A 12301-nucleotide genomic window follows, 5' to 3' on the forward strand; every position below is an offset into this window, starting at 1 on the left:
GCTCAAACATGTTACCAAAGTTAGGCAAAGAAAGAATTGGTGCAGTTGTAAGTTTTTCTTTAAGGAGATTAAAAGCATGCTCTTGTTTTTCTCCCCAATAAAAATAAACATCCTTTTTCACAATTTCATTCAAATGTGCAGCAATTGTACTAAAATCCTTGACAAAGCTCCTATAAAAACTTGCAAGACCATGAAAACTTCTAACTTGTGCTACATTTTGAGGAATTGGCCATTCTAAAATAGCTTTCACCTTCTCCTTTTTCATTTCAATCCCATTAGCACTTATAACATAACCCAGAAAAACAACTTTATCCATGCAAAAAGAACACTTTTTGAGATTTGCATACAATGATTCTTTTCATAAGGTATCCAAAACTACACGCACGTGGTTAAGATGTTCATCCACATTTTTGCTATAGACAAGAATATCATCAAAATAAACAACCACAAATTTTCCAATGAATTTTCTCAAAACATGGTGCATCAATCTCATTAAAGTACATGGTGCATTAGTTAAACCAAAAGGCATTACTAAACACTGTAATAGACCAAATTTTGTTTTAAAGGCTGTTTTCCATTCGTCTCTTTCTCTAATACGAATTTGATGATAACCACTTTTCAAATCGATCTTACTAAACACGACAGATCCATGCAATTCATCAAGCATATCATCTAGCCTAGGAATAGGATAGCGATACTTTACTGTGATTTTGTTGATTGCTCAGCAGTCGATGCACATCTCCATGATCCATCTTTCTTAGAAACAACAATTACCGGAACAGCACATGGACTCATGCTCTCATGGATTTTTCCTGTCCAATAACTATTGGACTTGCCTTTAAATTTCCTTGGTCTCTTCGGGATTGGCTCTGTAGGCTGGTCGGTTTGGTAGAACTGCCCCGGGAACAAGGTCAATTTGGTATTCAATACCTCTTAATAGAGGTAATCCACTTGATTCTTCCACGGGAAAAACATCTTCGAATTCCTGTAAAAGAGACACAAAAGTACTTGGCAAAGAAGTGGTTAATTCGTTAGTGGTAAACAAGGACTTTTTTTTTTTTTTTTTTTTTTTTTTTTTTTTTTTTTTTTTTTTTTTTTTTTTTTAGCTCATCCATCCATGTTCCAATGCATCAAAACATATCAAACATTACCCACCAAAATATAAATTTTCAAAACAATCTTACCAACACAGTGAATCCTATAAGCAAAAAAAGGGAATCAGATTGACAAAAGATGACTTCAGTCGCGAGACACAGTCAAGAGATGATGGTTCAAACGTTTTTGTAGGCATAGAATGAATTTAGCACCGGAGTACAATCAAAGAAGCAATGCTCTTGAGATCCAGAGAGAAAATTTCATCATCACCATAACATGAGAATGTCAAAAAGATACTAATCCAATCAGCAATTGTTTTCTTTCAACAAAGATCTGTAAATGCACATTTCCTTTAGCGCTTGGTTTATTTTACTTGAACAATTCCTGCATTGACAAGTTTCTGTATTTTGTCCATCACACCAGGGTTTTTCATGTGTTTTTGTGCAGCGACTGGGTTCTCCTGGAAGTCCGTCAGGACCTGTCTCATTACTGGATCAGTTAGGATGTTTTGGATTTCCGGGTCCTGCATTCCCTTAGCCTGTCTCTCTTTCAATTCATCAGGGGTTAAATCTCCACGGCTAGCCTTGTTTGCCTGCTCCACGCATCTCCTTATGCCATCTAGCAATTCCGGGTTCTGAGGATCATGCTTCAAACCCTCCTGGTATGTTTCCAGCGCTTTCTCGTACTCTTTCATAAAAAATTGGACTGCACCCTTCCTGGTATAACCTTTCGAGAATGTCGGATCAAGTTCAATGCATTTTTCAGCATCTTTGAGCCCCTCGGGCATTGCACCAAGTTTTGTGTAACAAGCAGCTCTGTTGCTGAATGCCTTTGGATCATTTGGGTTTCTCCTTATTGCTTCCGAATAGTGCTTGATAGCTTCTGGATACTTCTGCTCTTTAAAGAACTGGTTACCTTTCTCACGCTCCTCGTCAGCTATTTTAGGATCGAAGTACTCCTGCTGCTCAAGCTCTTTCTTTGCTCTCTCAGCATCATTGAGCTTCTTCAGTGTGTCTGGGTTACGATGCTCAGTTAAGGCTTTCTGGAATGTCTCAATGGCAGGCTCATAATCCTTAGAACACTTGGCCATCTTTGCCAAGGCAGTACCCTTTCTCGTCAAGGCCCTTGCTAACATCTTGTAATCTGCTCTCAGTTCCCTACCCCTTTCAAAAGCTTTCTCGCAATCCTTAATGCAGTCCTCATACTTGCCCATTTCCAAGTAAACAGCAGCACGATTAGTGAGGAATGATATGTCGGAATCGTCAAGTTCAATGGCCTTAGTGTAATGCTGAATCGCCGACTCAAAATCCTTTTTCTTATACGCAGCATTTCCAGCTTCCTTCTCTTTCTGAGCCTGCTCTTTCACTTCCTTCTTCTCCTTCTCTTCTTCCGATATCGTCACTGCCTCAGCTTCCCTTTCCTTCCTTGTATCCTCCTTCACAGCCTCAGCTTCCGAATTCGACTTCCTCTCCGGCGATCCATCACCCGAGGCCGATGGGGCCTCCGCACCCTCCTCCTCCGGCCCCGCCTGGAACTTCAAGTTCAACAAAGCCCCCAATGACTTCATAACCCTCTGATCCTGCAAATACATGTTCAAATTGTTCGGATTCTTCTGGATATCCTGCATCATCTTCACGAAATCGGGCTGCTGAAGAAATCCCCTGGTGGTAGGGTCACTAGACAGCTTAACCCACATTTCGGGCCCAAAAGCATCACCAAACGGGCTCATCCCCGGGCCGGGGCGAGGCCTGGAGCTCCTGGCTAGGGCGGATTCGGCGTCCGCGAGGCCAGACTTGAGAGGCTCATTGTTGGGGTCGATCTCGAGGCCCTTCCTGTAGGCGGAAACGGCGTCGTTGTATCTCTGGAGGCCGATATGCGCCGCGCCCAGCCGCGAGTAGCCCTTGCCCCAATCGGGCTTGAGCTCCACGGTCTTCTCCGCGTCGGAGAGAGCTTCGGAGAATTGGTTGAGGGAAGCGTAGGCGGCGGATCGGTTCGAGTAGAGGACGTGGTTGGTTGGGGCTAGGTTGATTGCGTCGGTGAAGTGGCGGATGGCGTCGGCGAAGTTGGCGGATGAGAAGGCGGCGTTGCCTTTTGCCTTGGCATCGTCGGCCATGGATGATTAATTAGGGTTTTTTTGATTGGGGGTAGAGGAATCTAGTGTTTTAATTTAAAACACTCTCTTTTTCAACTATTGCACTCGTTATTTCTTTTGCTCCGACAAAATAAATTCTTTTTTTCATTCGGACTCTTTTCACTTGACTCTTTTTCAATGCCCTCGCCTTTTTTTCTCTCATTCTTACTTTTCTCTCGACTCTTTTTTTCACTCGACTCTTTTTCAATGCCCTCACTTTTTTCTCTCTCAACCTCACGAGCTCTCCTTGATTGTGACAATTTCTGTTGGTCCTCTTGAACTTGTTGAGGTTCCAATGAGACAAGCATAATAGACTTGTTGTTGTGCTTGAAGGTGTAGTGTTTGTGAAATCCATCATAAGTCACCATACGATCAAACTGCCATGGCCTCCCCAAAAGAATGTGACTTGCATGCATTGGCACAACATCACAAAGAACATCATCTTTATAATTTCCAATTGAAAACGAAATTAGAACTCGCTTAGTCACTCAAATTTCTCCACATTCATTAAGCCATTAAGCTTGAATAGCTCAACTTTTCCACCATTTCAGAACTTGGAACATTTGCACAACTACCACCATCAATAATCATTATGCAAAGTTTACCTTGGACCAAACACCTTGTGTGGAAGATGTTCTACCTTTGTTGATCATCGTTTCTGTTTTGCATGTTTAGAGCCCTGCGAACCACCAAAAGTTCTCCATGTTCTGGTCCAATCTCCTCCAATTGTTTATCCTCCTCATCATCATCATCTTCACGTTCACTTTCAGATTCTATCTCTCCATTTGGCTTCAAAATCACCACCCTTTTCTTTGGACATTGAGATGCAATGTGTCCAACACCTTGACAACGAAAATATTTGATATCTCTATTTCGAGTAGAAGTAGAAGTAGAAATACCTTTACACTTCTCAAATTCTTTGGACTTGGATGTCGACGCTTCATTTTGGGGTTTAGAAGCTGCCCCAAAATTGGATTTGGATGAAGTCCACTCTTTTGTCCTTGAAGAATGAGAACTTGTTGAAAAACTCTTTTGGATTGTTCCCTTCTTCTTCAATTGTCCCTCCACCTTCATGGCCATATGAACCATGTCCTCCAACTCCACATAGTGTTGAAGCTCCACAATGTTTGCAATCTCCCTATTCAGCCCACATAAGAATCGAGCCATGGTTGCTTCTCTATCTTCTTCAACATTTGCCCTAATCATAGCAATCTCCATCTCTGTGTAGTACTCATCAACATATTTAGTACCTTGTTTCATAGATTGTAATTTTTGATACAATTCACGAAAATAATGAGAAGATACAAATCTCTTACGCATTATGCCTTTCATTTCTTCCCAAGTCGAAACTGGTCTTCCTCCTTATCGCCTTGTACTGGTTGTCAATTGATTCCACCAAACTATAGCATAGTCAGTGAATTCAATAGCAACAAGTTTAACCTTTTTTCTCCTCGGAATAGTTGTGACATTCAAAGATGAGTTCCACCTTTCGCTCCCACTCCAAATAAGCTTCGGGGACACTCCTTCCTTGGAATGTTGGGATCTTCAGTTTGATGCTTCTCAAACCACCATCAACTTCATTTGTACGCCCTCTTCTACCGTTTCCATGTCTCTCATTTCGATGCCTATATGAAGCATTATCCTCTCATCCACTCTCTTCTTCCTCGTTATTGTTTGCATTTGTTTGAAATTCCAGCCTCTCCAAGTGCTCTGAAACACTTTCCAGAACACGTCCAAGCCTTCTAAAATGTTGTTGCTTGGCTTTCAACGTAGGATCAATTTGATTGTCATCAGTAGAATCCATCCTCACAGTTCACTCGTGTATCACACAAAAATAAACCTCACAAAACACTCGTGCATATCACTCGTTGGCTTTTACCTCCCCTCAATTAAACTCACCACTCAAGCCTTTTACCACTCTTTCTCTTTTGCAAAGATAACACAAGTAAAAACAAATCAAGAACAAACAAGAACTAATAACGACAAACCAAACTTCAGCCCTTGAATGAAGGATGAAAGGAAATGGTCAAGAAAAAATATGAGGTGAAATATGTATTTGGGGTTTTTTTTTCTTTTTTTTCATTTTTTCATTTTTTTTCTTTTTTTTCAAGGATATGAAAGATAAACAATGTAAGATAAAGCTAAGGATAGATCAATACCAGTTGGCTGTTGATACCAAATGATATAGATTGGGATACGACGAAGGACCCGTTGGATATATTGATCCAAGAACCCCACGTATAAGGTTTGGCAGCGGACTCCCTTGATTGATAATCTGGTTTGATCCACTTCCAGAGCTTGGAAAACCTCGACCCGTTGGCTATATGATCAGCCAAGAACCTCGGTATAATTGAACGCCACAAGAACTTGCTCATAGTATCTTGATAAGTTCCAAACAAGTGAAAAACTCTACAAAGAGAATTCAACTCACAAGATAAAGGCTATTTTCGTATTTGATCACTGGTGTCTTCAAATGACATGCTTACAACCCTATTTATAGGCTAGAATGGACTCTTGAAAGTCTCACATCATTAATACAACTTAAGACACTTAAAATGACTCGTAATAAAAGAAAAGTAACTCCTAAACCTTTGGTGTAACTCTAGGACATCTAAAGTCACTTATTTTTTTTTTTTTTTTTTTTTTTTTTTTTTTTTTTTTTTTTTTTTTTTAATCAAACACCTCTACGGTGGAGGGTTCGTGGGTCCCTCATCCCTATATTTCCACAAGAGATAATTACAAGGCGTGGCCACACCCAAAAGTGGTGTGCCGTAACAAAATCAAGAGTAGTATGCGGTCCGATCCCACAAGGTTCGGACCTCATCATACTCCTTTCCAAAATACAATTAACCACAAAGCTAGTCACTATTGTCTCCCGTCGTCTCATGATCAACTTTGATACCCGTCCCCGTCTAGGTTTCGGATGTGCGACACTCCCATCTCGTCCAATCTAACCAAGTCCAATAGTTCTCTCGGTGCTGAGTTGTAGTGCATTCGTAGGCCACTGTCTTGGACTAGCCCCATTTTCGCAAGGAAGTCCGCCGCTTTGTTCCCCTCCCTGTGTATGAAGGTGGCTCGGAATTTGAGTTGGCGTTTGAGGATGGTTAGTTGCGCCACCGCTTGCCGAGCGAGTGCCGGCCCCCATCCCGTCCCATTGACCAATTTGATTGCTTGCTCTGCATCTGACTCAATCCAGATTGGTAGGCCGTATTCCTTGGCTATATTTAGCCCGTGAATCATGGCCAACAGCTCCGCTTCTAACGCCGAGTGGGCTTCAAGGGGTGTGTTGACGGCGACGAGCATCTTACCCGAGTGGTCTCGAATAATCCCGCCAGCCCCTGTACTGCCGTTCGCTTCATTATAGGAGCCATCCGTGTTGAGCTTTATCCACGGCTGATCCGGGGGGTTCCATTTGATTGCCATGGCTAGGGGTAGCGCCCTGATTGCCGCCGCTTGTTGAGGAATATTGATTCCAAGTTTAACTCCCTTCCAATGTTTCGGCTTCAAGCTTCCATTAGACATAGCATTTCGAATGAACATGTGGACCTGCCATACCACGTTTTGTGGTTTAAACTGTGTGCCTTGGTGGCGGCTCCTGTTTCTCTCCGACCATATAAACCAAAGGATGAGGTATGGAGTGGCTCGGCTAAGATGTTTCTTGTTCGGCTGTTGGCACCTTCGCGCCCACACTTCGATTCTCGTAGGGATTGTGTCATTGATATGGATGCGTGGGAACGGGCCTGTGAACCAGCCGTCGAACTCACTCCATACTCTGCGAGCTCCATATCCCTGAATGAAGAGGTGTTGGAGTGACTCAGTGTTCGGTCTGTGGGGGCAGCATTGGCACTTAGAGGCTAGCTCAATCTCCCGCCACTGAAGTTTCGTGTCAACCGGCACCCGATTGGAGAGAAGCCTCCAGATAAAGATGGCTATTGAGTTGGTGAGGCCTACCTTCCAAACGTCCCCCAAACCATGGATGATCGGGTTTCGTCCTCGAAGTGTGTCCCATGTCGAAGCCACCGTGAATTCCCCATGCTTAGAGAGGTTCCACCTCGGGATATCCTGTTCGTCATGGAGGATCGGTGTATTAATGATGCCATCGATAACATGCTGAGGGAGGCCGGCCTGATTGTGAAGGAGTTGAAGCTTGGGCACATCCCAACCACCATTTGTAATGAACTCCGAGACCCGGGTGGTTGGTCTTCCCCTATCATCAAGACTAAGTTCCCTCAGAGGGCTATTGCCAAGCCAAATGTCATCCCAGAAGTAGATGTCCCCTTGTCCCACTAGCCATCTCATGTGCGGTTGCGCGAGGGGCCATGCTCTTGAGAGCCTTCTCCACGTAGGGCTACTCCTGCTCGGCAATCTCAAGGTGAGCGGTGTGGAGTTGGAGCAATATTTTGCCATCATGTATCTTGCCCAAAGGGAGTTTTGCTCCCGAAATCGCCACCAAAGTTTGATATTGAAAGCGTGGAGGACCTCCATAGTTTTTCGGATCCCAAGGCCTCCTTCATCAGTGGGCCGGCACATTTGTTCCCATCCAATCCAATGGGTCCGCTTCTTTTCATTCGTAGACCCCCAAAAGAATCGGGCCATTTGTTGATCAAGTTGCTTGAGGGTACCGGCCGTGGGCTCGACGGCTTGAAAGATGTGCAAGGGGATCGCTTCAAGAGTGCTCTTAATCAACGTAAGCCTTCCTCCAAAGGATAGGTGACGGTGTGCCCATCCTGAGATCCTTCTTGCAATCTTTTCCCGTAGAAAGAGGAACATGTCCGTGCGCTTGACACCACGGTAGATAGGGACACCGAGATAGAGAAAAGGAAAGGCCCCTCTAGAGAAGCCTCCTTCCGCCTGGATCGAGTTTGCCCAATGTTCATGGGCCTCGGCAATATAGAAATTACTCTTGGCGAGGCTGACTTGTTGGCCGGAGACTCTTTCATATTTTTCGAGACAGGCTCTTAGCCGGCGCATAGGATTTGCCGCCGCTTGGGTGAAGATGATAATGTCGTCCGCATAGGCTAGATGGCTGATCTCCATGCATCTCCGGGAGGCTTTGAACGTCATGTCCTTTTGGCCGAGGATGAGCTTATCTAATGCTCGGGACAGGTAGTCCGCCGCGATTACGAACAGAGCGGGGGAGATCGGGTCTCCTTGCCGAAGTCCTCGAGTTGATCTAAAGAAGCCCGAGGGTGCCCCGTTAACAAGGACCGAGAACCAGCAACACCCAATACACCTCTCCATAAGTGAAATCCATGAATCCGGGAAACCCATACGGCGTAAAACTTTGAAGAGGAATGGCCATTGGACCCTATCATAGGCTTTAGCCATGTCAATCTTTACTGCCACATTAGGCGCTGGGGAGCATCTAGCAAGCTCATGGAACATCTCTTGAGCCAGAAGTGCGTTGTCGTTAAGGAGCCGACCTTTGACAAATCCACTTTGGTTTGGGGAGATGACCTGTGGGAGGAAAGGAGAGAGTCGAGAGGTGAGTACCTTGGTAATGATCTTGTTTAAAACATTGCAGAGACTGATGGGTCGGTAGTCAGTCCATGACTCCGGCGAAGCCTTCTTTGGGATAAGGACTATGCTTGTGGCCGTGATGCTCCTCGGCAGGAAGGCCCCTCTGAAGAACTGTCTGATTGCGTCCACTACCTCCGGCCCCACAATAGGCCAGCAGGCTTGATAGAAGGTGGCCGAGAAGCCGTCGGGTCCGGGTGCACTATCTCCGGAAATGCAAAAGGTGGCACTCCTGACCTCGTCCGCACTTGGAGCATCTGCGATGTCAGCGAACTGCTCGGCTGAGTGGACCTGCTGGATTAGGTCGAGGTCTGGATCTTCAAGTGTCGGATTGTTGGGGGCAAGGAGTTGTTGGAAGAACTCCACTGCGGACTTTTTAATCTCGGCTTCCTCGGTGAGCTCCTGCCCATTGACACGTATTGAATGGATGCGGAGACGAACCCTCTTTTGTTTCACCCAGCTTTGGTAGAACCGGGTATTTTTGTCTCCCTCGGCAAGCCACCTCAAAGCTGCCTTCTGTCGCCAAAAATCTTCTTCCATTCTCAGCAAAAGGATGTACTCGGCAATGTGTTTGTTGATCGCTGTCCTGTGATCCGGGGTCGGCCTTGCTTCGAAACAAGATTGGGCCAAAGCAATTTCTTCCTCCTTTTCTTTTAGATTAGCATGGATGTTTCCAAAAACCTCTTTGTTCCACTCCTTAAGGGCCTTTTTAACTCTGGCCTGTTTGATTTGAATGTTTAGGATTCCACCCGCCCCCGTGGGCTCCTCCCATGCTTTTTGCACTACGGCCATGAATCCTTCATGTCGGATCCACATGTTCTGGAACCTGAAAGCCTTGGCTCCAGCGGATGTGTTCATCTTCGTGCACCTGACAAGAATTGGTCCATGGTCCGAGGCAATCCGGGGGAGGTTCGTAACCCGAGTAGCCTCGAAGGTCTTAGTCCAATCCTCGCTGACAAGCACTCTATCCAACCTTTCAAAAAGGCCATTCTTGGCCCAAGTGAATGCCGCTCCATCAAAACCAGGGTCAAGCAGCCTACAATCTTCCGTTGCCTCCGCAAAATCTACCATCTCGGCTTGCCGGTTGGTATCACTTCCGACTCTGTCTTGGTGAGATAGCATGGTGTTGAAATCGCCACCAATGATCCAAGGTGTTCCCTCAAGAGGCCCGGCAATCTCTCTCATCTTGTCCCATAGGTGATGTCTTTCAGCCCTTGTACATTTGGCGTACACGGCTGAGATGGCCACCGGCCTAGCAAGGCGGTGGGATTTGAGGTACCCGTGGAGAATTTGTTCCGAGTCAACCTCAATATCAAAAGTGGACCCCTCTTCCGCAAACATCCAAATCTTCTCGTTCATGTTCGAACCAATGAAGGACAGCCCCAAGGCCTTAGAGAAACGGTCCGGGTCCGGTTGTGTGAGCGGTTCCATTATTGCAAGAAATAAAACATTATGACAACCAATTAGTCTTTTCAGAACGTTTTGAGTGGGCGCATTCGCGATCCCCCTCACGTTCCAAAACATGAGATTGTACGACATTATTAACAAGAAGGGTACGTACCCAAAGAGGTTGAAGGCCCTCCTTGATAGTCAGTACGGTGTTGCTCTTTGTTCGGAGCGACCTCCTCGGCGTCCTCGGCCGAACTGTTGCCTCCTAACTTCTCGGCCCCCACATGCAATTCCATAAGGTCTTCGTCCGCATCCCCACAATTCTCAACATCAAATTCTCCGTTCTCCATGAGAGTATAATATTGGTTAGTGCTCATGTGGTTCTTTGCCGAGAAGAACCCACGCCCCCTTGTCAAAGCATGGCGCGCGCCTCCTCTCGGATTCCCTCGCCGAACTGGTGAGACCAAGCTCCTCGCATTGGGGGAGCCCCACTCCACGTCCATGTTCCCACGTGGTGTTGGTGGTTCGGTGGTGGGATGCAATGGATTCCCCCGGTTCGGTGGGGACTTCCCAATCTCGATCCCGGCAATAAGCCCGGCATTCTGAGTTCCGGAGCTCGGTCCGCTCCCCAAAGTAGAGTCACCCTTGGGGTTCGGTCCCTCCCAGGGAGTATCACCGGAGTCCTCCCCATTTGTTTTGTTATTGTTTGGTCGATCACCGGCCTTGCCTTGCTTCTTCCCCTGATGTTTCCATTCGTTGGAGCTGGAGGCATTCTTCCCCATATCTTGCTTCCCCTTCTCGGTCTGTCTCTCGGGTTGTGGCTGTTTTGGCGGGCCGTTGTGGTAGTTTCTCTTTGGCGGCCGTTCCTTCTTGCCCGTCGCATAGCACACCTCACTTGCATGGCCGACATGTTTGCATTCTCGGCAATATGATGGTATCTTGTCCCATCGGACTCGCTGCACCGTTTCTCGCCCACCAAGATCGAGGATTATCTCTTCGGTAGGTGGTTTTGTGATGTCTATCTCGACGCAAATTCGGGCAAATGAAAGCCGAGTCTTGTTTGCCGTGGCTCGATCAATTTGTATTGGATTGCCGAGAAGCTTGCCGATGGCGAATAAGGCGGATTGGTCGAAAAGATGAATGGGGAGGCCAATTAGGTTGCACCAAATTGCCGCAATGGGGGACTCGCAGTAAGCATCAAAGTCCGGGGACCATTTGAAGACCCTCATCGGGTGTCGGTCAATGAGCCAAACGGGCGTACCCCTTGGGCCTCCAAGGATTCGGGCATAGTCCGCCAAGTCCTCGCATTGAATGAGAATATGTTTAGCATTAATGTACTTCCAACTAAATCCACACCGAAGTTTAATATTTTCGAGGGTCTTTTGGATTTGCAGTCCCGTAGGGATAGAGTGAGAGAACTTACCCACAATGGCGTGTCCCATGCTCTCAGCAAGCTTTTGAGTTTCCGCTCCGGAGAAGTAAATGGCCGGGATGCCGTCGGACACTGAAGCAAATCCAATGTTCTGGAGCTTATCCGGTTCAAAGGCTTGGGGGCCGGTAGGGTCAGTCGAGCCTTTGAGCATGTCCGCCATCGTTTTCGGCCGACCGGGGTGGCTTGCGGCGCCTTCACCCCGGCCTTGTAGAGTGTTACTCGCCGAGCCCGACGGGGTACCCCTAAGCAAGTCCGCCATCGATTTCGGCCACGGCGAGGGCCCCGGTGTAGCTTCTACCCCCCCAAGTTGATTAACTACATTCGGCCCTTGTGTTGCGGCATCCGTCGCGGACTTAGGTGTGTTTCCATTTCTCTTCGGATTGTTGAGTTCGGCTTCTCCATTCTCGGTGTGGATCTTCTCGGCACCTACGTTGCCGTTGTGTGCCCTTCTCGGCTTTTCCATTCTCGGCTTTTCGGCTTTTTCTTTCTCGGTGTGGATCTTCTCGACTTTTTCCTTCTCGGTGAGGGTCTGTTCGGCATCATCCATAGGCGTATCGTTGGGTGTTGGTGTGTCTCTTGTCACTGCGACCTTCTCGGCACTAGGCGTGGCCTTGTTCGTCGTCTCGATAAAAGGCTTTTCTCGGTAGACGTTAGGGTTCGACTTCGGTCGCGGCTGGCCGAGCTCCGCACTGTAATGTTCCGAACTAGCCTCAAACGTAGCTCGGAGCTTGCTAGTT

At 46.7% G+C, this 12301-nt stretch overlaps 1 protein-coding gene across 1 annotated transcript; it reads right to left on the reverse strand.

Moving 5' to 3' along the window:
- Nucleotides 1–1126: 1126 nt before the first annotated feature.
- Nucleotides 1127–3273, reverse strand: LOC121805196 (hsp70-Hsp90 organizing protein 3-like). Its single transcript, XM_042204987.1, has one exon. The coding sequence runs from the start codon at nucleotides 3206–3208 to the stop codon at nucleotides 1460–1462; it is 1749 nt and encodes a 582-aa protein (XP_042060921.1). The 5' UTR covers nucleotides 3209–3273; the 3' UTR covers nucleotides 1127–1459.
- Nucleotides 3274–12301: the final 9028 nt, after the last annotated feature.

This window comes from Salvia splendens, chromosome 5, assembly GCF_004379255.2.
Source record: "Salvia splendens isolate huo1 chromosome 5, SspV2, whole genome shotgun sequence".
Classification (NCBI taxonomy): Eukaryota; Viridiplantae; Streptophyta; class Magnoliopsida; order Lamiales; family Lamiaceae; genus Salvia; species Salvia splendens.